This window comes from Elephantulus edwardii, unplaced genomic scaffold (assembly GCF_000299155.1).
Source record: "Elephantulus edwardii isolate Elephantulus edwardi_28Jun2011 unplaced genomic scaffold, EleEdw1.0 scaffold00218, whole genome shotgun sequence".
Taxonomy (NCBI): domain Eukaryota; kingdom Metazoa; phylum Chordata; class Mammalia; order Macroscelidea; family Macroscelididae; genus Elephantulus; species Elephantulus edwardii.
In genome coordinates, this window is record NW_006399968.1 from 96,819 (window position 1) to 124,563 (window position 27,745).

The following is a 27,745-nucleotide window of genomic DNA, read 5'->3' on the forward strand; positions in this document are numbered from 1 at the left end:
CTATTATCGAGATTGATTTTGGAATTCAGATGCACTCTTATTGATTGTGCTTGGCTGTACATGTACATATCCTTGAAGATGTATCATGGGGGTGTTGCTGGTACTAGGAGTATTGATTGAGGGCCAAGCAAACTAAAGCTCTTATCAATCTCAATCTCTTCACCACCTATCATGATGCTACCAATCAGCCCCATGGTGAGAATTTTTGTTTTCTTGATGTTGAGCTTCAATCCATATTGAAGGCTACATATCTTGACCTTCTGCAGCAAGTGCTTCAGGTCCTCCTCAGTCTCAGCAAGCAGGGTTGTGTCAGCTGCATAACGCAAATTGTTGATGAGACTTCTTCCAATCCTAATGCCACATTCTTCCTCATAGGGCCCAACCTCCTGTTTTTAATTGAAAAGTTTTAAACATGCAGAACAATATTGAAAATATGTATTCTTTTAATGTAATAAATATATATTTTAATCAAGGAATTTATCTAGTGGACCATATCTGTTTTCAGCAAATTTACTTTGTCCCCCTTGGAAGGTTGTGTTATTACATATCTTGCATAAATCTGAGACAACAGCATTACTCAAACACAACTCAATGCAGTTGAGTCAAAATCGACTCATAGCTAACTCTCCAGCAGGTTTCAGAGACTGCAAATTACACAAGAAATAATTCATCTTTTTCATGTAGAACAGCTGATAGATTCAAACCAAGAACCTTTGGGTTGACAGAACAACTCTCAACCTGCTAGTCCTTGAGAGCTCCCTCCCTGCTAGAGATGGAGATTCTTCCTCTTTTTAAAGGGCATCCTCCGAAGCAACATTATAACACTTGGTTTTTATAGTGTGTCCATACAACCATATATATGCAGTTAGGGACCTCTGCAAATTATTAAGGAGTAATGATGTCAGCTTAAGGACTAAAGTGCATCTGATTCAGGCCATAGTCCTTCCAATCACTTGCTATGCACCTGAGAGCTAGATAATGAATGAAGGTGACATAAGAATGGACACCTTTGAGCTGTGGTGTTGGAGAAGTGCACTGAATATCCCATGTATGGCGAAGAAAATAAACAGATATGTTTGGAGAAGGTACACATGGAGTACTCTTTACAGGCAAGGATGATGAGGCTTCACCTCACATACTTTGGGCATGTTGCTAGGAGGTGCTGTTCCTTGGAGAAGGACATGATGCTGGGAAAGGTGGGAGATCGGTTAAGGAGAGGAAGACCCTCAATCAGGTGGATTGATATGGTGACTGCTGCAATGGGCTCTTATGTGTAAGGAAGAGTGAAGATGGTGCAGGATAAACAGGGTAAAGATAGTTTGTTCATAGGGTTGCTATGAGTCTACCTGATGGCACCTAACAACCACCACCACACAACTTAAGAACCAGATAAGTAAACAAATTGTATACTTAATAGCATAAACCAGATCCAGGTCAAGAATTGGACTTAGTTCTGTTGAGGATAAAGTTTTACAAATTCCCACAAAAAATACTTCCTTTCAGAGATTAAGAAAAATGTAATGACCCTGGAGGACATTATGATGAGTGAAGTATCACAGTCACAAAAGGACAAATATTGCATGATGCTACTCTTGAAAATGGGACTGACATCAGGGTTGGGGGGAGACTGAGAAAGATGGATTCAATAAAGTATACTGCATTGAAACAGATGAGGGAGAAAACTGTTTAAAAGGGATATGTTATTAGGTATTTTTGTCGTGACAGGAGTCCAGCATGAAGGCTGCATTGTGGAGTGGACCTGGGGGTAGGGATTGTGGAACAGTGAAAGAATTTTTTTACTTTTCCAAGAGGGGAGTGTACTGGGGGGAGGGGTGGGAAGGGAGAAAAGTGCAACAATGAATGAATGGAAATCCAAAGTCTCCGTATTTTCATTGAAATCAATAATTTAAAAAATTTTAAAAAGAAAAGAAAAATGTAGTTTAGACTTGATTGTGTTAAATCATCTTACTATCAGTCTTCATTGTTCCAAATGGAAATTCAGTCCACTTCTTTCCTCTCTGTGGCTAACTCTTGCTTTTCAAGCAAACTGATTACTCGGATCTGCAAAATCTCTTTACCTTTGTGTATAATAGAAGCTAATCAAGAGATTATGTTCCATTTTATTCACAGTCCTGTTTTCTAGGGGATGGGATTAAACAGGATGTGAACTTCAGGGAGCAGTAATTTTAGAGATCATGTAAAAATTCTACAGCTCACTGCCTTCAAGCTAGTTCTCACTCAGTTACCTGCTGGAGGGTCAGAAGTGAGGCAGCTCCAACCTGACAGCAATGAGAAGAGACCATTCCTAGAAAGTTCCTGAGCCAGTCACTTGGGTGTTGATAACTGAGTTATCTCTTATAACATCCATACAAGGTGCACATTAGTAGTATATTTTACAGTTGAAAGATAATTTACACTAGCTTTGTGCCTTTGTAAAAGGACTTTAACCAGTGGAATATGGAAATATGAATGCATTCCTTCTGTTTGCATTTACCAAATCATTTCTAAGGAGCTCTGGTGGCATCGTGTGCAAATGCATCAGGCTGCTAATAAGAGAGTCAGCTGTTCAAATCTACCAGCCGCTCCATAAAGGTTTACAGTCTAGGAAGCCCAACGGAGGGTCACTATGAGTGAGGGTCCACACCCGGACAGTGGATTTCTATCTCTACAAGGCATCGTAGGTCTGTAATCTGTTGACTAGACAAATATATCTATACTTCAAATAGCAAGGTAAGATGGCACAGGAGAAAGAAAATCGAAAAGACACAAAATGTGGATCAAGGATGTACAATACTGTGCAAGTTGCTTACTTTATCTCTGGGTCTCCCATGCCTTAGTTCTTAACAACAAAATAAAACTGATTAAAGCTCCATAATTAACACTCTTTGGCACCAGCAGTCAGGAAATCAAAAGACAAATTGCACTGGGAAAATCTTCTGTCAGAGACCTCCCCAGAGTACTGAAAAACAAGAATTTCAGACTAGATACTAAGGTGCGCCTAATCCAGGCCATGATCTTCACAATTACTTGCTATGCATCAGAGAGCTGGACAATGACGGAAAAGGATAGAAGAATCTATGCCTTCAAGTTGTGGTGCTGGATAGGAGTTTTGAACATACCATGGTCTGTCAAGGAAACAAATAGTTGTGTCTTGGAGAGAGTGAAACCAAATCTCTCCTTGGAGGCTAGGATTGTGAAGCTTTGTCTCACATACTTTGGGCAAATGGCCAGAAGAGATGGACCCTTGGAGAAGGACATCATGCTCGGAAGGAGGGACAGCACAGGAGAAGACGACCCTGGATGAGCTGCATTGATACAGTAACTGGGACAATGGAGGTAGGTGTGTTGGAATCAGTCAAACTGCCTCAGGACAGGGAAGGGTTCAGAGCTGTTGTACATAGGGTTTCTATGGGATGCAGGCGCACATTAAAACAACAACAAAGGACATCTCAGGTCCATTCCAATGCTAAAAGGAATTCTGGAACAATGAGTTCATTTTATATCTATGATCCTATTTAAATCCTGAGTAGAAGGTGATGGGGTGAGTGCATCTCATTGTCTTGGGCTATAACCCTACAGCACCTGGAAGGAAAAAAAATATCTCCCAAAGTGGTTGTTAATGATGACTGGGAAGCAGTATATTAGAATAATGTGCTTCAACTTTTGGATTCCCTTGCCATTAATAAAATAGAATCTCTTTGTAACAGGTAATAAAAATAGTTATCATGGTTTATACAGCCACAGAGAAAGTGCAGCTAATTAACTACTGATTTATTTCTCCAGGGAGACAACATTCCCATGGTTTCTGTAAATCGCTGCCAAATACTGAAGGCAATGAAGGAGCCCATTGATACGTCACTTGCTGCCATCTTGGCTGAGTCAAAGAGAATATGAAATTAAAAGGAGGATTACATTTCTTTTCCCTAATTAACATTTCAGAGGGGAAAATGAACTCCTAATCTTTCAATCAGCTTCTATCAAGTGATAGCAAAAATCGAGGGTATGCCTATTAAGAATCAGACACGAAGGTCCATGTCTGGCAAAGCCGATGTCCTGCTGAACTTGTTCATTCACAAAAACCCATCAATTCATCCTGACACAGAGGAGATGTGAGAGAGAGTTGACTTCCAACAGTGCAGAGCAAGTTTAAAGGCACACACAAAAGCATTATTATCACAGAGCGAGCTCTCAGCTCTTGATAATGGGAGTTAGACTGAAGATAGGTGGGCTCACCTTTTTCCTAAGGACCCCCTTGCCAATTTTATATCCACCTCCATTCAGTGCACAGCATTTAATAGGCGCTGCTGCTTCTTGGAGTGAAGAGTCAATCAGAGACCATTAGAAGGGAGAAATGCAAAGTGCTCTATTTTTATCAGAATGTGCTTCACAACACAGCCAGATCATTAAGATCCGGTAACAATTGACGGCACTGGAAGTCGCAAGTGGCCAACACATAATTGTCAGCTTCATTCTGTGTGAAGCATGGGGAGTTCATGCCTCTCTGAGATGAGATCAGCCATTTTCTTTTTATTGGTTTGCTTACAAAGTTCTTATATATTGTGTTTCACGCTATTCTCCATTCACATTATGTTTCATACAATTGTTCGCATGCATTGTTTTATAAAATCAATCACCATTGGACCTTGTCCATCACCATTTTTTAAAGTAGCACGTTGTCCATCTGATAAAGATATGGCTTCAATACCTAAGTTACCCCCAAGGCTCATGACCCGTAGCTCTTGTCACACTATGTTTGCAAATGGTATCTATTCACTCTGATCCATCAATGATACACTTCTCTCTTTTTCTCTCTCATTTCCATCAAATGGTAATTGGCTCACAGGTGACCTTCCTGATCTTCCAGTGGATTTTCAGAGGTTATTTGTCCATCTTTCTCCCTTGGAGCAGCTGGTGGATTCGAACCACCTGCATTTGGTTTGGCAGTGCAGCTTCTTAACCACTAGGCCACCAGCTTGCCATAAACATAAGAGACAATAGAAATAAGTGAAGACTGACCCACGACATAAATCAAATCCTGGCTCATCTGACCACTTGGTTCAGTTACTTGTAACACTGTCTCAAGATAAAAGGGCCTACTGACCTTAGAAAGGGACACTGCTGGGGTCCACAGACATCTTAGGAAGTGACACTGCTGGGGTCCATGGACATCTTAGGAAGTGACACTGCTGGGGTCCACGGGCAGTGTCTGACATGAGGGTGGAGGTGTACTTGTGAAGGTGCTGGGACAGTGGCCCTTGTCTCAACCCTAGGTAAGCACCCTAACTCCTTCTCTCTTTTTGAATACTATGTTATATTCAATCATTTCGAAGTCCTCTAAGAATTCTGCCCGTTGTAGGATTGTAACGATTCCAGGAGGGCACCGGACTTTTTATAATGCATGAGCTGGTATTAGTGAACTTCCTCCCTCACATTCCCTCTCTCATTGTTATGGCATCAGAACTGACTCATAGCTGATCCTCTGGTGGGTTTTCAAAGACTGTAAGTCCCATGGGAGAGTGTCCATCTTTCTCCCAAGGAGCCTCGGTGGATTCATACTGACAGAGAGGCCCAACCTTGGCTGTCAGCACAGTCCCCTCCCAATGGTGCCACCAAAGCTCCTTACATCATTGCACTCAATGGGCTTTTCAGGGAATACAAACTCTCTTTTATAGTCACCCAAACTATTCAATGAATAGAATCCATCTTGAGAATGAAGAATATCTGCTCTTCTATAGATTCAAGCATGATTCTATGAATTCCTTTTTTTTACTTCTTACTGTCATCAGCTGTGGTGCTGGAGAAGAGTGTTGGATAGACCATGAACAAACAGGTTTATCCAGGAGAGAGTGAGACCAGGCTGCTCCTTGGAGGCAAGGATTTTGAAGCTCTGTCTGATATACTTTGGACATGTTTCAAGGTGAGATCAGTCCTTGGAGAGGGACATCATGTTTGGGAGGGTAGAGGGACAGTACAGGAGAGGAAGACCCTCGATGAGAAGGATTGGCTCAGTGACTGGGGTAATGGGGGTAGGTGTGTCGGAGATGATGAGATTGGCTCAGGATAGAACAGGGTTTAGGGCTGTTGTACCTAGGTTCACTAAGAGTCATAGGCAACTTAACAGCACATAACAACAACACCTGTAATGAGAGGAGGACTGTTGGCTTGCTGGTAAGGAATTGAGCTGCAGTGCAAAAGTACATGTTTCGAATGTTCTAGTTTCTCCGCAGAAGAAAGATGGGCAATCTCCTCCTATGCAATTTACTGTCTCTGAAAACCCACTGCACAATGACAACAAACAATGAGTCTTGCTTTCTGTAAACATGAAGCATAAGACAAAGTTATACCATAAGATAAAAATTAAAGCAGATGTGGTTTAACAGAGAAAGGGCACTGATATGTGTTTATTCTTTTGGACAGATCTGCTGCAAAGGGCATCTTTAAAGGGCCAAAGAGGAAGGTATCACACTATTATGGTGCAAATGACCCACGCCACGGTATTTACAGTCACCTCACACAAATACGTGGGAAAGTTTGACAATGAATAAGGAAGACTAAGGCAGAATTGCTGCTTTGAATTGTATTGTTGGTGAAGAATATTGACTATATCATGCACTGCCAAAAGAATAAACAAATGTGTCTTCAAAGAAGTACAGTCAGAGTGTTCCTTAGAAGCAAGGGCGATTAGACTTTGAGCATGTTATCAGGAGGGGTCAACCCACGGAGAAGCACACCAAGTTGGACAGATAGAGGGCCAACAGAGGGAGGAAGGCCCTCGATGTGACGGGTTGACATGGTGGATACAACTATGGGTGTAGCACAGCAGAGATGGTGAATACAGCATAGGATGGGGCGGAGCTTCATCCTGTTGTACTTGGGGCTGTGAGATAGTGTTGACTCAATGGCACCTAATAACAACTGCAAGAAAAAGTCAGATTATTTTAAAAATGACACCTTTGTAATAACTGTCAGTAAGATGGCTAGTAAAAAAAAGTGGTTTAAATGTATGGACGGATGGGCAATTTCTGAAAAGACATGGAAGCTATATTAAAGCATCAAAGGGAACAACAAAGAAGAAAAATATTGCAGTTAAAATTTCACATATAGGCAAGTGATTCATTATAAAGTTTCCAAAGTACCTTGATGTGGCAAAGGATGTTGTTGTTGTTATGTGCTGTCGAGTCACTTGTGAATCATAGCAACCCTTTGTACAACAGCCCTAAACCCTGCTCTATCCTGTGCCAATCTTATTGTCTCTGAACATTTCCCCCATTACTCCAGTCACTGGATCAATCCATCTCATTGAGGGTCTTCCTTTCCTGCACTGTCCCTCCACCCTCCCAAGCATAATGTCCCTCTCCAAGGACTAGTTCCTCCTTACAACATGTCCAAAATATTTTAGACAGAGCTTCAGAATCCTTGCCTCCAAGGAGAAGAGAAATTTTGCCCTCTCTAGGACAAACCTGTTTGTTCTCCTAGGCAGCCCATGGTATATTCTATACTCTTATCCAGCATCACAGCTCAAAGGCATCAATTCTCCTTCTATCATCCCTAGTCATTGTCCAGCTTGTGATGTACAGCAAGTAATTGCAAAGACTATGGCTTGGGTCAGGTGCGCCTTACTCTCCAGACTAAGTCTTCAATACTCTGGAGAGGTCTCTGACAGCAGACTTTCGCAATGCCATTTGTCTTTGAATTTCCTGACTGCTGTTACCAAGAGTATTAATTTTTGGGCCAAGCAAACTGAAGCTGTTAACAATTTCAATCTCTTCACTATCTATCATGATGCTACCAATCAGCCTAGTGGTGAGAATCTTTGGGTTTGTTTTTTTTTTATGTTGAGCTTCAATCCACATTGAAGGCTACAGTTCTTGACCTTCTGCAGCAAGTGCTTTAGTGACTTTCCGTTTCAGCAAGCAAGTTTGTGTCATCTGCATAATGCAGATTGTTGATGAGTCTTCCTCCAATCCTGATGCCAGTCTTTTAAAAAGATGGTAACACTGGAGCTTTATTTTCACTTCATATATTTCACAAAAAAATAAATAAAAACGGATCACATATATAAAGGCAAAAGCTATATTATAACACAGCAGAAAAATATTTGTTACTTTGCATTAAGCAAATATTTTTAGATATACATGAATGGGCTGGCAACACAACTTTTTAATCAGGACTTTTTACACTTGTTGTGTACCATCAAGTCAGAATTGACCTCCAGAGGGTTTTCAGAGGCAGTTAATCGCACAGGAGAAGATTGCTCATCTTTCCCCCACGGAACAACTGGTGAATTAAAAACACATGCCTTCAGGATTGCAGCACAGCTTCTTGCCACTTAGGCCACCAGTGCTCCCTATGAAGCATGCTAAGATGACTAATATAGTAACATTAGCAAGTGCTGAAAAACATGTGGAGTACCTTGCAATTTCAAAGACTTGGAGGGGAAATACAAAAATGGTACTGACATATAGCATAAACTTGCTAGTTTTTATAAAGTTAAATATAGAATTACCACTTGATGTAGCAATCCTGTTCCAAGGTATTTACTCAAGAAGCACATGTCCACACAAAGACCGGTGCCAGATATTTACAGAAGATTTATTCATCTTTACAAAAAGATGGAAGCAGCCCAAATATGCATACACATATGCACATGTGTACAAGCACACATAACGACATATTAATCAGCAATAACAAGCAACAAGCTACCAAATACACGCAGCAATACAACTGACTCTCAAGAGCTAAGTGAAAGAGTCCAGACACAAAAGTCTACATAGCTTATAATTCCATTTATGTGAAATCCTTGAAAAGGCAGAATTACAGGGGTGGAAAGCAGTGAGTGGAGTGAGGCTGAGGCAAGTTGTTGGCTACAAGCGACCTGAAGACAACTGAGGTTTGTGACACAGCAATGAGATTAAGATGAGGTTGGCTTGACTGCTTTATTTGTCACTGTTTGTTCAGATTGTACACTTTAAGTTACAAGCTTGATTGTGTGGAAATTCCTTTATAATTGACCAGAAAAGTAAAATGGACAGAAGTCAGATGAGTGGTAATCAGAGGTTGAGGAAGATGGGGAAAAAACCTGACAAATAAGGGATGCAAAGGAATTTTTTTACGTGATCGAAATGATCTATATTCGATTGTGGCAGTGGTTACACGAACATACAAATTTGTCAAACTTACCAAACTGTATGTTTTTAAAAGATTAGTTTCATGCTTTGTAAATAGTAATACTTCAATAAATCTGCTCCTAAATAAATGAGTGAGTGAGCAATTATTCAATGAATGAATTCAATTATTCAATGAATGAATGAATGAATAAACAAACAAACAAACAAACAAATAAATAAATAACAGAACAATGTGTGAAGGAGTCCTGCAGAAGCAGCTTATCACCCAAGCAGCTTTCAATTAGCCATTTTCCCAAAGGAAGTAGGGTGATACTCTGAGAAGTACCAAAGTATACCTAAATAGTAAGACTTTTCTGAATAAAAGTCTGACGTACCTTTTTAAATAAGATTCCTACTTTCTTCCAGTCTGTGGCTTCTCTTTCCATTTCCTTAAGAGTGGCTTTTAAAGAACAGTTGTTCTAACAATAGTGAAGTTCAACTTACTAATTATTAATTTGTGGTTTCTATTTTTTTATGTCTTATCTAAAAAATTCTGTGATAGAATAAAGACAGCAAAAGAACTGCACAAGGTAAATGTGGAAGCATACAGGGCCCCCACCAGCACACAAACTATCTTTGAAATTATCCCCCCGAAAGAAACATAATGTACATGAAGATACAGAAGGATATGAAGGAATTATGCTATTAATCACTACAGATAAAATCATCAAACTGAAAAGCATTGCAGGATTTATTTTTTATTTCTGATAAGATGAATAAAATTCATTTTCTAACATCATGACTAATAAGTTTAATAAGAGTTTAAGTTCACCTTTTAAAAAGGCTAGTTTAAAAAATTCACGTGATCAACACTGAAAATACTTAGGAAAAGTATTACCTCTATTTATTCTTTCTAATTTAACTTGTATTTCAACAAAGGTGTATCTAGCTTAAAATGTTATTTAACATGATGAAATAACATGGGAGATACTGCAGAGCATTATGCTGGGTGAACTAATTCAGTCTCATAAGGACAATTGCTGCATTAAGATAATTTTTGTAAAAAATAGAAGAATAGTAAAATGTGCATAGGGGTCCAGAGATAGAAGGGGTGAGAGCAAAGGGATGAGGATGGGTAGCTGGAAATCACAGGGTCACACAATATGATTTGTGGAGGGAAAGGGTAAATGAAATGAGAAAGATCCAATGGGGACATGAAAAGATAAGGTCATGGTGGGCATAGTTCAATGATGAAGTGTATGGGAAAGATTGTATGAAACACAATGTGAATGAAGGATAGTATGAAACACAATGTATACAAGTTTTGCAAACCAATATAAAATAAAAATTAAAATTTGCTTGTAAAAGAAAAAAAGAACATTTAGTACTAATTTCCTTTTTATGTATTGAAGAGGCCCTGAGACATTATGTGTATCTGTTGTGTGTTATCTTCATGGCCATCCCGCAGTCTTGGTGATACAAAGAGGTAACACAACTGGCTTGCTATCTGGAAGACAAGCAATGCGAGACCACTCAGCAGAGCCTCCAAAGAAAGTGCTGGGCATCTTAAAAACCAGACTGTCCATTCGTTTGTTGATGGGCATGTGGTTTGTTTTGCTTCCATCTCTTTGCTGTTGTAAATAACACAGCAATAAATATGGGTGTTTGGACGGCAGTTCTGGTTTCTTTAGGGTATATTCCCAGTAGTGGCATTGCTGGGTCAAATGGTATTTCTATTTCCAAAACAATGAACTTGTAAAACATTACACAACATGGGGAACCCTGGAGCACATCATGTTGAGTGAAATATCTTAGTCACAAAAGGACAAATACTGCATAGCACCCCTGTTATAAAGCAGATCCGACATGGAGAGTTGGGAAGAGAAGATGATTAAGAGACAATGACCGTTGCACTGGAAAAAATGAAGGAAAGAAATATAAAATATATATATTTATATGTGTGTGTATATGTGTATATATATATGTATATATGTGTATATATGTATATGTATATATGTATATATATGTATATATGTGTATATATATGTATTAAGGAATATATAATTAGACACTACACATACAACAGAGGTACATCATAAGAGGTACAGTAAAGAGGACTGGGAGGATGGGGGAAGGGAGGAAACTGTGCAACAATGAATGAATATTTTTTTTAAAGTGACCTGGGGGAGGAGGAAGGGAGGGAGAGGGGGTAAAATATGCAACGATGAATGAATGAAAATCTAACTTCTCTGTAAACATTCATTAAAATAAAATTTTATAAGAAAAAGCCCCCAGACTCTGAAAGGCCCGCAGAGCTTGGTGCCACTTCGCACACAAGGAGCGCCGCAGCCGTGAGTCAAGGGTTCCTCAGCAACGGCAGAGGGGGTACGCCCTGACTCTACTACGACAGGCTTGTCGGGTTCCTCCTTCCCACCCAACCTTCCACCCAGTGCTCACAGTTCACCTCCCAGCCTTCCCTCACAGCTGTGACACACTTAGAACTCAAAGCATCACAAATACGGCAACATCCTCCACTGCTGAGCGTGTGTAACACGGGGGATACTTCTTTTCTGGGTCTGTTTCCTTCAAGCCAATGTTTATCTTGTGGTTTTATTTCTTGGTTTTTTTGTTGTTGTTGTTTTTTAAATATGTGATAGACCTCCCTTACTGCCAGTCTAGACTTCTTTATTCTTTCCATGTATAAGTGTATTGTTGTTGTTGTTGTTGTTAGGTACTCTAGAGTCAACTACGACTCACTGCACCCCTATGAACAACAGATCTGGACCTGGCTCTACGCTGCTTCGTCTTCACCATCTCCACCCTGCTCAAGCCCATTGTCACGGTCACTGGCTCATCTTGTTGACGGTCTTCCTTTCTGTTGCTGACCCTCAACCTTTCCCCAAGAACTGGTTCCTCTGGAAAATATGCCCAAAGTAAGTGAGGTGAAGTTGAACTATCCTTATCTCTGAGGAGTACTCTGGTTGCAAGGCCCTCAAGGCAGGTTTGTTCGTTATTTGGCCGTCCACAAGCCACTCAGTTATTGAGCCACAACAATCAGTCTTCCAGAGTCTAAAATTGTGTTGCTATCATGTGCTCTCCTGCCCTCCTTGTTCACATATAACTCTTTAACTAATTGCCATGGAGTCAGAACCAACTCATAGCTGACCCTCGGGCCAGTTTTCAGAGCCCCTTATAAGTCCCAAGGAAGGAGGGTACCTATCTTACTGTAGAGCAACTAGTGGACACGAACTGCCAGCCTTTGAGAAGGCAGCGCAACCCCCTACCGATTAGGTCATCAAAGCTCCACAACTGCATCCCATTCCTGTCCTTTGAATGGTGTTTCAGGAGTGAAGGGTGACTGGCTGCCTCATGAGGCAGAGGCCTCTCCCCATGGCAGGAAACGGCCATCAGCAGAGAGGAGGCTGGGCGGGCTCCCCATCCAGTAGGACCGCAGCCCAGTCATGTGGTGCCATCTAACTCTATATAGGCTGCCCTGCCAGAGCTTGGTACCCGCTGACCAGTGCAGACCCCATATATCATGTCTTTGGAGAAGACGCCTACTTGGTTAAACCATAAATTGACATCAGGACTACCCAAGGAGAGGGCAGTCAGCTGAGGTCCTCTTACCTTGATGGAGCTGAAGCAAAGGACGTGGAGGACAGCAGCAGCCATGAAGCTCCGGGCCACACCATACACAGCCGACAGCACCCCAGACACGGCTACGAGGCAAACACCCGTGGTCAGGCCTGGGCGGGACCCGCAGTGTGAGCTCATATTAGAAAGCAGGGCGGAGCCGCAGCAGCTTGCACACATGAAACTCCTGCAGTGCACTGGCTGAGAGCGAGCCTGGGAACACTGACCAGTGAGCCCACACTCAGGAGGGATGCAGGGGGACCAAAACATTACCGCATTCCTTAGGAACCCTTTGAATCTGGTGGGGCTGATGTGGGGTATGAAAGGACCACAGAAAGCAGTTTAACGACTGACTAATTGCCAGTGAGTCAGAATCCACTCACAGCTGACCCTCCAGGGGCATTTTGGAGGCTGTAAATCGCATGGGAGATTTCCCATCCTTCTCCCACGGAGAAGCTGGTGGATTTGAATCACCCACCTTTGGGTTGGCAGTGCAACTCCTTACCTCTAGGCCACCAGAGCTCACTGGCAATTTCAATAGAAGGAGAAAATTAGAGAAACAGAGACAGATCTGCACAGGCTTCAGGCATACTGTCATCTCACATACTATAGGGCACCTGCGTGCATGGGTCTGTGTGTCTGCACGTCTCACAGGTGGTACCGGTAACTGAGCACCAGACAGCCATCCCACAGGCAGGGTTTTCACACCCGGCTAAAGAAGAGCATCCTCACCAGGTAAACAATCTCCTTCAAGTCTCCCAATAAACATTCAAATCCCGCTCAGTCTGCATCTGATAGCAGTAGGCGATCTTGTCCGTAAGGCGCACATACACACAGAGTCCACACTCGATGTCACACACAAACGTCCTCTCCTTCACTTTCACAAACACACTGTCAGATGACCTTCTCATAGACATGCTCACACACTTGCACTCATTCACGTACATGGAATGTTTTTCTGAACCATTGTTAGAAAGACCATGCCGATTGCAAAGCCCGAGGGTTTATGTCCCCAAGTTGCTTTAGCTGTGCCATTGGCTGTGTGAAGCTAAACAGACTGCTACGAATTGTGCACAGCAAATCTGCACGAGCCCACAATCAGCCTGCTGCACCAACGCTGGGGTTGTTTGAATGCTCAGGAAGAAGGAACGACCCTCCAGGCCCCACAGCCCCATCCAGGCTCTAGGCTCCATCACAGGAAGAGCAGAGCATAAACTACTTACCGGAACCTCCGAAAAACAGCATGTCGATCTGTTCCAGGAGATAAATGCAGAAAGTGTTGATCTGAGGGAAAAGCCCAAGGAGGGAAATGGCAGGGAAGCAATATAAAAATGCTGTAAACGAAAAAGCAAAATTGACAGTGAATTCATGGTTCCTGCTGCAGACCTTCCCCCTTTACTGATGACGCCTTCTCTCCATGGGGTGCTGGTGGTACGTTACATGCTTTTACCAGAGGAACCCAAGATGTATGGGAGTTGAGAAGTAGCTAGTTCCAAGGAAATCAGGGCCACATATCCAGAACTCCTCACTGTTCTCAAGAATAGTGAATAAGAGAGCATACTGGATTTGACTTTGAGAGAGTAGATATGAATCGGGGCGGGGGGGGGGGGGGCGTGTTGGTTGGAGCGAGGTTTGGAGGAAAGTTCTGCAGAAGCTACAACACCAAAGCAGAGATGAGGACATCTCCCTCCGTGAAGAGGTGAGCAAAAATTGGAGATAAGGCACTTTTATGCTTTACACTTCTATAACCTCGTTGTTGTTGTTGTTGTTGTTGTTGTTGTTGTTGTTAAGTGCCGTTGAGTCGCAGGCGACTCATAGTGACCCTATAAAGGAGAGTCCTCAACACTTGGGTGCCTTACATCCTCTTTCCAGGTTCATAGGGTTTCCGGAGGCAAGCTATTATGGAAAAGGATGCCACTCCTCCTTCCAAGTTTGTTTTAATCAGAGAGCTCCACCCCACACCTGTCTGCACTGGGTAACCAACTATTAATTCACTGGACATATCAGTGTCACAATGTTCAGCCTCACAGCAACCACAAGTGACCGCTGTACAGCAAGCGGACACACCAGGGCTATACGACCTCAGGCCTGAGGGCTGCGGATTACGTTTGACTAATTGACTAATCAGTCTATCAGTTTAAAGACTATGAGGTGCCTGATCCAAGCCCCAGGTCTTTTCAATTGCTTTGCATGTATCTGAAAGTTAGACAGTGAATAAGAAATACCAAAGAAGAATTGATGCTTTCGAACTGTGATGTTGGAAAAGCATATTGAATATCCCATGAATTGCCAAAACAACAAACAATGGCGAAAAAACATGGAGAAAGTACAACCAGGGTGTTGTTCCCCAGTGACACGGATAGTGATCCTTAGGTATGTTGTCAGGAGGAGGTAGGCCTTGGAAAAAGACATCATGCTGACAAAGGCAGAGGGTCAGAGAAAGAGAAGAAGATCTTCAATGAGATGGATTGACATGGTGACTGCAGCAATGAACTTGAGTATGACAAAGATGGTGTTCATAGGTCCTCTAGGAGTTGTAGTAGACTCAGTGGCACCTAACAACAACTCTTTTCTCAGCACTGGTCCGATATTCAGCACTGAGTCAAATTCCCACAGAACAGTGAGGGAATGGGGCAAACAGCTCAGGAACGAGGATGCACTGAGGAGACAGGCAACCTTCCACAATCACAGCAGTAATGTCCAACTAGCTAAAACATGTAAAGTATGATTCAACGTTACACAGAGATAACTTGTTAACGAAGGAGAGAAGAGTCGCATGCATTTTACATCAATTTCCTCGTGTTTCTCTTCCTCAAGTCTATTTACGAGAGCTTCAGAGAGACACAGAAGCCCTCAATGGCGAGTCTCTCTGTATCCGTCTTCCTCTCTATCCCAGGGTGCTGGGCAGAATGCACACTGGCAGGAAAACACTGACAATGACGTCTGACACAAGTAAACCTTAATAAAATGAAGGAAATTTGATCTGCAATCCAATGTCTACATTATACTGAAACTGCTTCCTAAAATTACTCATAAATATCTAGTGAGCAATGGGAATTTCAATAAGGGTGTTTCAGCTATTTCTGGAGTGGAGGGGAACATCCCTGGAAATATGAACTATAGAAATAGAGACATTTTAGGAATGATGACATTTATATGGCAAATTATTTTTTAATAGTTGGTGAGAAATGTGGAATAAACCTCTTTCCAATTACTGAAAAATTACTCCAATGCTTTATGAAGGTAAAATTTTATGTAATTAATGTGGCTATGATGAATAGGGCTTTCCTTGGAGTTAGAATAATATCTGGGAGCTAAAACACACAGTAATGTTGTTGTAGTATCATATAAAATGATTTTAACTTATTGTAAAATATTGTACTGGTTGGAAGCGAGAGTGGCATCCACTTGCAAAATAGCTTGCATCCAGAAACCCTATGAACTGGGAGAAACGATGGAAGTTATACAAGTGTTCAGGTCTTTCGCTCAGAGGGTCGCTATGAGTTGCCTACGATTCGACGGCACTTAGCAACAGCATAGAGAGAGATCATTTGGCCTAGTGGACAGAAAGTGATGCTATGAAGCCAAAGGTGGGCGACTTTAATCCGTAGCCCTCAGGCCTGGTTTTTGGTTTTGGGTTTGTTTTTTTTTGTCAAACATTCTTCTAAGTCATATAGCCCTGGTCCATCCACTTGCTGTACAGAGGTAACTGGTGATTGCTGTGAAGCTGAACACTGTGACACTGATGTGTCAAATGCAATAATGATTAACCATGGTGGACAGTGTTTGGTGGAGCTTCCCCATTAAAAGAAGCTTGGAAGCAGGAGTGGCATCCACTTCCAAAATATCTTGCCTCCGGAAACCCTATGAATCTGGAGAAACGATGAAAGTTATACAAGTGTACAGGTCTTTCATTCCTAGGGTCACTATGAGTCACCTACGACTCGATGGCACTTAAGAACAACAACACTGTTGTTATGTGCCATCCAACCAGAACGGATTCACATCTGACCCTCTAGTGGATTCTCATGACAGCAAATCATAAGAGCTGTGATGTTGGCAAAGAGCACTAAACATCCCATGGATTGTCAAAAGAACAAACAAGTATGCCTTGGAGAGGGGCAGTCAGTGCTCTTCGGAGGCAAAGAAGATAAGCTTTGTCTCATACACTTGATGCATGTTGCTAGAAGGGCCTAATCCTTGGAAAGGGACATGATGCTCAGAAAGGTGGAGGGTTGATGAAGGAGAGGAAGACCCTTAACCAGGTGGATTGACATGGTGACTTCTGCAGTGGGGGCTCCAGTGTGTCAGGAAGTGTGAGGATGGCACAGGATAGGACAGGGTTCAGATTTGTTGTTCACAAGGTCACGAGGGGCCATACTTGATGACACCTAACAACAACAACAAATCACAAGGGAAAAGATTGTCTATCTTTCTCCACTAAGCAGTTAGTGGACGCAAACTGCCTACTCTTGAGTTGGCAGCACAACTCCTTACCTACTAGGCTACCAGAGTTACAAGCAATTTTTCAAAATTGGTAATAAGATACAAACACTGATCTGCTTGATGTACTAGATAACAATTTTTTTTTTCATTTTTGTGGACAGAATTAGAGTTATGAGAGGGAAGATATCTAAATAAACATAAATTTAATTGCAGAACATACAGCCATGTTGGAAGAAGGAGTGGCATCCACTTCCTAAACATATGCCTCTGGAAACTATGAACTTTGATAAATATCATTATAAAAATGTATATTCTTAAAAATGGGTAACCCTGGAGGACATTATGCTGAGTGAAATATCTCAGTTACAAAAGGACAAATACTGCACAGTGCCATTTGTTATAAAACAGGACTGACATTGGGGTTGGGGGGAGACTGAGAAAGATGGGATAAATTATTATACTTCATTGAAACAGATGAGGGAGAGAACTGCTTAAAAGGGATATATGATTAGGTATTATTGTCATGACAGGAGTCCAGAACGAAGGCTGCATAGTGGAGTGGACTTGAGGGGAGGGATTGTATCACAATGAAAGGATTTTCCTTTTACTTTTCAAAGAGAAAAGTGAACTGGGGGGGAGGTTGGGCAGGGAGAAAAGTGCAACAATGAATGAATGTAAATCCAAAGTCACTGTAAACTTCCGTTAAAATTAATAATAATGAAAAAAAGAACACCACAAATAGCCATAAGCATCAACATTTTAATTCAGACCATTTAAAGCCATTCTTATTTGGGGGATTTAAAACCCAGCAATAAAGTCTGCATCCTCCACAAAGATAGGAACAGTGGGAGATGCAAAGAGATTTCAACACTCTACCTCTCAGAGTGATATGCATGTGACAGAAACCAGAATGTGAACGAGTTATAGGAGGAAAAGTGAATGTCAAATACTAAGGGCAGCCAAAGATTGGAAATGGTTCACCTTGTCGATAAGAAATGCAGTGAAACCAAAGCTAGTGAAGAGGAAAGCATTTGAGCACAATGAAAAATGGCATGAGGAAAATAAATAGTAAGAGGCCGCAGAAAGGAATAAGCAGTGCTGGTCTCTCTGGGAGTGCAGGATTATAACTTAATGAAACAGTGCAGGGTGAGTGGCTGTCAACAAGAAGAACTAGCCCTTGGGTCTTCCCCAGGATGTACTGGAGGGTGAAATCTCAGTCTATAAAATAAAGACTGCAGACATGGAATGAGAGGAAATGGATCCCATGCACTGCATCTGCCAGGTGCCAGTCAGCGTGGATGAGACTGGAGTCAAGGGCTTGGTACGTTAATGGCACTATTGGAAAACACACTCAAAATTGCCAGAATGGTTCTGTTGTTCTCCCCCAAAAAATAACAAGAATTCCTACACGTGTTGACAATTTTCTCTGTGAACATTTTGTTTTGTTTTGTTTTGTTAGCACACCACTGAGCAGTTCTCAAATTTTCCCTACTCTTCTTTTTCCCTAATAAATACCAAAAAGGCCTCAACTTCCAGTAATATTCCATTTCTTGCCATGTAAAATTTATAACATTTTTTAAAATCTGTTAAGTTGCTTCTTTCATTAAGTGTGAATAATATGAATTACTGTATTTGCTGGCATGAATGCACCTAGAATTAGCATAGTCTGTAAACACTACTAAAGTCTATAGCATCGAATGGATGTCTATAGCCTGTGTACCCCTGCAGTACAATGCCTCTGTATGAACTAATTGTCCAAATCATGGGCAACTGAGAGCAGGGACAAGTTTCCCATAAGTCCCCAACGTGGGCGATCTGAGTTTTCAGAGAAGAACGAGTGCAATTTAGAAATGTATTCAAGCCAGCTTCTCATGGGTAGGGGCTTAGGTCCTAAGGACTAAAATAAAATCTAAAACTCTCAGATCTGAAAAGGACTTCAGAGGCCATTTGATGCAGAAAACAGAAAGGAGACAGACCCTTCACCCCATACCATTTCCCACAAGCTGCATTCACTCACCAATGAGGTAGTCCCTAGCTAACTGCAGGGACCCTGGAGAGAAGAGCTTCAATCCATAGACAACATGGGTAGGAGGGCGCTCAGCCTTGGCCCCTGTGTCAAGAAGCAAAATAAGGCCACACAGCACACAGAAATAGACTGGTCTGCTGTATGTTATGATTTGGTTGTGTCCCTAGAAAACAAACACAGTTTCTGAGTGGTACTTTCTATTTTGATTAAATGGTAAAAACCCCATCATCAATAGCTTATATTATATACAATTTATATTATATCAACTATTTCCCCTTCCTTTACCATAATACATATGCATACATAAAATATCAAATTGGAATAAAAATATCTAAAAGAATGTGTGTCTCTCAAACTCAGCAGGATTGACCAGAAAATTAAATTATCATTCTTGGAGAAAACCTAGATCCAATCTCATGCTTCCCTAACAGTGACATTTACATTCACAGGGTTCATTTCAATGGAAAAATTAATTTCATTGTTTTCTCTGTATGGTCTAACTTAGGCTCTACTATTATTGTTGCTGTTGGTGTTGTGTGTCAGGAGTTGGGACCAACCCATAGCAGACCTTCCGGTGGGTTTTCAGAGGCAGTTAATCACATGGGAGGAGACTTCCCTTCCCCCTTTGTAGCAACTGGTGGATTCAAAACGCATGCCTTTGGGATTGCAGCACAAATTTTCGCCACTAGGCCACCAGAACTCGCTAATATTATTAGCAAGATACAAAACTACAAAGCTGTGGGCTCCAATTTCCTACTATTTTAGAAAGCAAGACAACATGGGAACAGAGTTATACCTGAAGAAAGTGCACAAAATGTTTTTGGTGCAGATAAAGTGGAATAAGTCAGTTATTATTTAAACATCTAAACTTTTGTTTTTTATGCACTACTTTCCTCTGAGGAATATCAAATACCTAACAGAAATCATATTAGCCCTCTCTCTACTGTCAGTAGGAGAAATAAAAATACTTAACCATTTCTCTCTAATTTTTGTAAGAATTGAGGAAACTACAACAGAGAGAGCACTGGTAGCTTGGTGGTAAGGAGTCGTGCTGCACAAAAAAGACAAGTGGTTCAAATCCACCAGCTGTTTCACAGGAGAAAGAAAAACAATTTCTCCCCATGTGACTTACTGTGACCAAAACCTCCTAACGGGTCAGCTATGGGTCAGTTCTGACTCCAGGGTACTTAACAACAACAACAACATATCAACTTCCTAAGAAAAAAATTAACAAAAAATGTTCACCCCCATAAAGTAATCATAGTTCACTGATTTTAAAATAACAACAATAAGGAAAAAAAACCACAACACAAAAATAAGTAATTGAGAAGAAAAAAGGAATTAAGATAGTAAGAAAAAAAGAAAATAAGAAAAATAAGTAATTGCAATTAATGAACTATTTTAGTGTGGAAGGGATTAAAATCTGAATTTTGAACATCACTGTCTTAAACCTGTTATGTTCAGAAATGCAATTTAAACTTCTACTGCTTCTATAACAGAACTATGCTGATTCTGAGACTGTCCTTTAAATGGAGAGGAAAATATGGACTGTCCATGGGCACTGGCTGTGTTTGCCCCAAATCTAGCCTCAGTCCTGAAGGAATGTTTGTCTCTTCAGTGTTTTCCTCTTGAATCCAATGAGGTCATAATGAATGGTATGGAATATTTTCTTCATGTTTGGTGTTTTGGTATTTTCCCCCCAATTAACCTAAAGTCCAATTTCAATATAAATATATTATTTTAATAGTGACATATCTTTCTTTTTTAAATGTTTTTAAATGTTGTCGTTACGTGCCGTCGAGTTGCCTGCAACTTGTAGCGACCCTATGTACAACAGTCCTAAACCCTCCTCTGTCCTATCAAGTACATTGTTTTCAAAATCTGATTCTTTCAATTTCCCTCACTCTCCCATCCATAAAATTGTACAATCCCATGATTAATCTCCCCTCCCCCTGCACATCCTCATCCCTCTACTTCCACCCTCTCCCATCCCTCCTGCATCCCTACTAATTCTAAAATAATGGTTTTATACAATATTTATCCTTGTGGTACTGAGTTAGTTCACTCAGCATAATGCTTTTCAGTCCCTCCCAAGTTAGGTAATAATGTACAAAGTTTTTCTCCTGTGTGCTGCATAGTTTTCCATTGTGTGAATGTTCCATTAGTTTATGTTGGGACATTTGGGCTGTTTCCATGTTCTTATGATGGTGAATAATGCTGCTATGACCATTGGTGTACAAGTCTCACAAGTAGCCTCAGTTCTCATTTTCTCCAAGTAGTGGAATAGCGGGGACAAATGGAATTTCTATGTTCAGCTTTTTGAAGCAGCACCAAACTGCCTTCCAGAATGGTTTTACCATTGTACAATCCCACCAACAATGTACAAAAGTTCCTTTTTCACCACATCCTCTCCAACATTTATTCCTTGTTGTTGTTGTTCAGTGCCATCGAGTTGCAGGCGACTTATAGCGACCCTATGAAGGAGAGTCCCCGATGCTATTTATTCCTTGCTGCCCTGATAAACTTTGCCAGTGTTACTGGAGTTCCAGATGGTACCTCATTGTGGTTTTGATTTGCATCTCTCTTATTGCCATCTTTTTTCTTCTTTTTTATTGGTTTAAAGTTCAATCGAAATTTATTCTTTTTTTATTGGTTTGCTTACAAAGTTTGTGTACATTGTGCTTCACACTATTTTTCATTCAGATTGTGTTTCCTACATGCATTCTCATACATTATGTTTTATAAAATTAATCACATTAGATCTCACTCATCATTACCCTTTTTGCCCAGATCCTTCCCATTTACTTCCCCCAACACTCAGGAGCAACGATTTCGAAAAATACTATGTAACTTGGACAAGGCTAGAGAGTATATTGCTGACTGAACTAACAGTCTCATAAGGACAAATATTGCATAAGACCATTATTGTAAAAATAGAAGGATAAGTAGTAAATACATTCTTATCCACCAAAAAGAAAAACACATTTGTATCGATATAAACAAATATTCAGTGTATGCTCCACAGTCAACACCCTTGGCATCAGTAGCCAGGAAATTAAAAGACATATTGCCATGGGAAAGTCTGCTGTTAGGGACTTCTCCAAAGTACTGAAGAGCAATGGTGTCTCTCTGGAGACTAAGGTGCATCTGATATAGGCCATGGTCTTTGCTATCACTTCTTACGCATCAGAGAGTTGGACAATGACTAAGGCAAATACAAGGATAATTGATGTCTTTGAGCTGTGGTGTTGGAGAAGAGTATTGAGGGTACCATGGACTGCTAGGGAAACAAACAGACTCATCCTAGAGAGGGTTAAACCAGGTAGCTCCTTGGAGGCAAGGATTCTGAGGCTCCATCTAACATATTTTGGACATGCTGTAGGGAGGAATGGTTCCTTGGAGAGGGACATCATGCTTGGTAGGGTGGAGGGACAGCGCAGGGGGGAAGGCCCTCTGTGAGGTGGATTGATTCAGTGACTGGGGTGATTGGGATGGGAGTGGCAGAGACAGTGCGATTGACACAGGACAGAGCAGAGTTTAGGGCTGTTGTACATAGGGTCACTATGAGTCACAAGTGACTTGACGGCACGTAACAACAACAACAACAAATGTATATTGCTGTTGTTGATTGCCATTGAGTCAATGATAACTCACAGTGACTCTATGAACAAATGACCTGAAGTCTTTCTATAACTATCATCATTTCTCCAAGTTCATAGGGTTTCCATGGGCATGTGGTTTAGGAAGTGGATGGGACTCCTGCTTCCAAACCTGTCTTAAACTGGGATCTCTGCCAAACACTGTCCACAGTGGGCAACCATTATGGTATTTAACACCCAAAAAGCACAAGGCTCAGCATCATAACAAACCAAGATTAGGTCAGTATGGCAAACTGACAGAAGAGAGCTGTATGATTTAGAAGTATGTTCCGCCAAAACATAACAACACTAAGCTCTCAGGCCACAGGCCCAACTAAAATTAACAACGAAGGAACATGTGCATATAAGATTATTTTCTCAAAATTACATCTTTTAGAATATGCAATTACTCCATTTTCCCTTGCCTTGTATCTTTCTTAAGATAAAATATTAAGAATACATTAAGAATTGGAAGTCTTTGGTTCTCAGCAAGTTTGCTACCCATTTTGGATCTTGAGAGGGTGCTCTATTGGCCTAGTGGATAGAAAGATATGCTACCAAGCCAAAGGTGGGTGATTTTAATCTGCGGCCCTCAGGCATGGTTTTAATTCTTTTTGGTGAATCATTCTTGTAAGTGGTATAGCACTGCTCTGTCCATTTGCTGTACAGAGGTAACTCGTGGGTGCTCTAATACTAAACACTGTGACACTGATGTGTCAAATGCAATAATGATTACTCCTGGTGGACAGCGTTTGGTGGAACTTCCTGATTAAAACAAGCCTGGAAGCAAGAGTGGCATCTACGTCTGAAATAGCTTGCCTCGAGAAACTCTATGAACTTGGAGAAACAATGAAAGTTATACAGGGGTTAGGATCTTTTGTTCATAGGGTCACTATGGGTCATCTACGACTTGACAGCACTTAACAACAACAACAACAAATTTTAGTTACTGGGCATAAAAACACTTTCCTTGTATTTGTAATTTAGAAAAACTCGGGCTCATAAAGAGCCCACTCTCATTATCATGCTCATGTTTTATCAGGTTTTCTTATGCTGCACTTTGGGTCTCCAAGCCATTCTAAGCATATCATTGCTATTGTTGTTGTTGTTTGGAGCCTCTGAATTGACTATAGCTCACAGTGACCCTATGAACAGCAGATCTGAAGCCTGCACTATCCTGTGCCATCCTCACCTGTCATACTAGAGCAAGGTTACAATCACTGTGTCGCTACGTCTTGTTGAGGGTCTTCTCTTTCTCTGACCCTCCACCGTTCCCAGCATGATGTCTTTTTCCAAGGACTAGCCCCTCCCAACAGTATGCCCAAAGTATGTGAGACAGAATTCCATCATCTTGCCTCTAAGGAGTACCCTGGTCGTACCTCCTTCATCAAAGACTTTTGGCAGTCTGTGGGATTTTTTTAAAAAATAAGACAATGAAGCAAAGCTGCTCTCAAGTCAATCCTGACCAATGATGACCCTGCAGCTAATAGAGGACCACTGGTCCACTGGGTTTCGTGGGGTTTTTTCTTATTTTTTTAAACTCCCCTCCACCTTGTTGTGTACCATTGAATCAGATCAGACAGGCACAGGAGGAGATTTCCCTTCCTTCTCCAGCACAGCATCTGGTGGATTCGAACTGCCTGCCTTCAGGATTGCAATGCAGCTTCTTGCCACTAGGTCACCAGAGCTCCCTCCGTTGGGTTTTTTAAGGTGGTGACCTTTCTGAAAGTATGCCCAAGGGACTCAAACCAACAGCTTTTGAGCCACCCAGTGTCCCTACATGTGACATACAAATGACTTCGATTTGCAGTGATTCCTGAGAACATATAAAATTCCCCCACTCTCTAGATCTTTCTTCTGTGCATTCATTCATAATCAAACCCTGTAAAGATTGATTTTTAACTTTTCCAGCAGAAAAAATTTTAAAGGCCAAGTCTGACCACAGTCTTTAAAAAGTTAATTGGATTGCATTCCCCACCTGTTGTGGGGGACACTGCAGACTCCACCTGGGGCCCATCTTGGGAGGCAATTTCACAACAGCGGGATAGTGTGTGCATTTGGGTTTTCCATCATATCCATTTACAGATATAATTTCATGGCCATGTTTCAGTTATAGTTCAGCAAAAATCTAAGAGGAAAGAGTCTCACAATGCCTCTGGGGGCCCCACCTGTGGAGCTGAGTCACTTGAGGCTGGTATAGAGGCCTCCATACTTATCCTCCTGTGGAGAAATGAGGAGCCTTACAACTCTTGATTGTTAAGGTGAAGAAAAGACTTTGTTATAAGGTGGTGTGTGCCAGATTCTCTACAGACTTGGGGCTAGCACGCACAGATGGGCTAGGGAGGGACACAAGTGGGCTTGTAAATCAGGCACTGGGCCTGGCCCCAGCCCAGCATAGTCTCTCCCCACAATCACCTTTATGCAGATGGCTTTCTCCTTTGTTATCCTCAGGCAGGGAAAAGCTACATCCCATCTCAGAGCTTACATTCAGTTCTATCCCAGCCACGTTTGGAGATCTAGCCTATTTTCTGAGACTGGAAGAGACTAACAATATCAGCAACTGCTCCTGTTGACTCAGCTTTGACCATATGTCAAGCACTATCCACCCACATTAAATGTGTTCATACTGCTTATCCTCATAGCACCCTGACAGGTAGATGCTGTCACTCTAATTTTAACAAGAGCAAGTTGAACTGTAAAGACACTGTCCAAGGCCTCACAGACACAGGACCTTGCCACAGACACAGAGCTTGACCTCTGGCTCTGTAGTCATTAGTCTCTTCCTCTGCAACTGTCTTCTCTGCTTCTCCAAAGGCTCCAGGGCGTATACATGGGGCATTGGATCCTTGCAGGTTTTCGCAATTACTCATATCCATCATTTTTTAAACAGATAATATCAATGTTATTCACATGAGGCAAATACAGACAGGGAAACAATGGTAGAAGCATTGTCTTCTAACTTTTCCTGAAAGGACTCTGGGCTGTGTAAAGCCTCCTTACCTGGGGAATGAAGGAAAAATACGTATTGCATTGGGAAAGTCTGCTGTTAGAGACATCTCAAAATATGGACGTGCAATGATATCAGTCTGGAGAGTAAGGTGTGCCTGATACAGGCCATGGTCATTTGTTATGTGTCTGAGAGCTGGACAATGACTAGGGATCATAGAAGGAGAACTGATGCCTTTGACCTGTGGTATTGCAGAAGAGTATGGAATAGACCATGGACTGATAGGAAAACAAACAGGTTCACCCTGGAGAGGTTTAAACCACATTGCTTCTTGGAGGCAAGGATTCTGAAGCTTCATGTGACATACTGTGGGCATATTGCAAGGAGGGACCAGTCCTTGGAGAGGGATGTCTTGCTTGGGAGAGTGGAGGGACAGTGCAGGAGTGGAAGAACCTTGATGAGATGGATTGATTCAGTGACTGGGGTAATGGGAGTAGGTGTGTCAGAGACAGTGAGATTGGCACAGGATAGAGCAGGGGTTATAGCCGTTGTACAGTGAAAATTATACAAGTGTTTAAGTCTTCTGTTCATAGGGTCACTATGAGTCACAGGGGACTCAACAGCACAAAACAACAACAACTGCTCTAAGGAATCTCTTCTCTTGCACTATGATGCCATGTTTGCCTACATTACATTCTAATCACTGGATTACGGGTTTGTTGTTGGCTGTTTGCTTGTTTGTTTTTACTATAAAGTAGGTTCAACTAACCTCACTGCCATCTAGTTGGAATTGACTCATAGCTGACCCTCCAGGGGGTTTTCAGATTGTTAAGACTAACATATCAGAAATAGATGACACATTAGAATGAAAAGCAGAATTGAGTCAGTGGAACACAAAATTAGTGAGATTGAAGACAAGTATCTCAATCTAATGTGTTAGTGAAACAATCAGGGGCACTTTCAAAAGGAAGGATTTACATGTGATTGAAACTGCACAAGAGTAGAGAGAGAAAAAAGTACAGAGAAAAAATGCTAGAAGATGCTTTCACATGACAGATGAGACAATATGCATTCCAGAAGTTCAATGACTCTTATAAAAAATACTGAAATGAGCTCATCAAAAATAAAAAAAGAGCAAATAGAGATACCATTTGACCCAGCAATTTCACTACTTGGAATATATCCTAAAGAGACCATAAATGACATCCAAGTAGATATATGCATACCCATGTTTATTGCAGCTTTGTTTACAATAGCAAGGAGTTGGAAAAAACCTAAATGTCCATCAACAAACGAATGGGTAGAGAAGTTGTGGTATATTCACACAATGGAATATTATGCTGCATTGAAAAACAAGGAACTCGTGCAATATTATTCAAAATGGGTGACGCTGGAGGACATTATGCTGAGTGAGCTATCTCAGTCACAAAGGGACAAATGCTATATGGTGCCAGTGTTGTAGAATGAGGCTGACATCGGTGTGGAGGTGAGACTGAGAAAAACTGGATGAAATATGTTTATGGCATTGAAGTCTATGGGGGAGAGAATAGTTTAAAAGTATTATATTTTAGGGCATTATGTTTATCGTAAGAGTACGGAATGAGGGTTGCAGAGTGGATTATATTTGGGGTTAGGGGTGTGGTTGGGGAATGTGCTGGGGGTATTGTGTACCAATGAGGGAGTTTTTCTTTTGCTTTTCAAGGAGAGGAGCAAATGAGGGGGTGGGGAGAGTGGGCGGGGAGAAGGGTGCAACAATGAATGAATGGAATTCCAAAATCTCTGTAGATGTTCATTGAAATGAAAAATAAAAAGGTTTGATAAAATCCAACACCCTTTCATGATTAAAGCACTCAACAAAGTAGGATTAGAGGGGAATTTCTTCAACATAGTAAAAAGTATCTATGAAAACCCAAGAGCCAACATTGTTCTTAATGGAGAGAGGTTAAAG

The 27,745-nt window shown here is 41.4% G+C and overlaps 1 protein-coding gene across 1 annotated transcript in view; it reads right to left on the reverse strand.

Annotated features, from left to right (window-relative positions):
* The window catches only part of PCNXL2 (pecanex-like 2 (Drosophila)), a gene marked incomplete at its 3' end in the record, with an annotated part of 223,138 nt that overhangs the window by 70,252 nt on the left and 125,141 nt on the right, over positions 1 to 27,745 (reverse strand). Inside the window, exons 13-15 of the mRNA XM_006898055.1 lie at positions 19,204 to 19,375; positions 13,964 to 14,074; positions 12,735 to 12,826 (exon numbers count right to left, since the gene is read on the reverse strand). Coding sequence (XP_006898117.1) covers positions 12,735 to 12,826; positions 13,964 to 14,074; positions 19,204 to 19,375 — 375 coding nt within the window. The remainder of the gene's footprint in view (positions 1 to 12,734; positions 12,827 to 13,963; positions 14,075 to 19,203; positions 19,376 to 27,745) is intronic.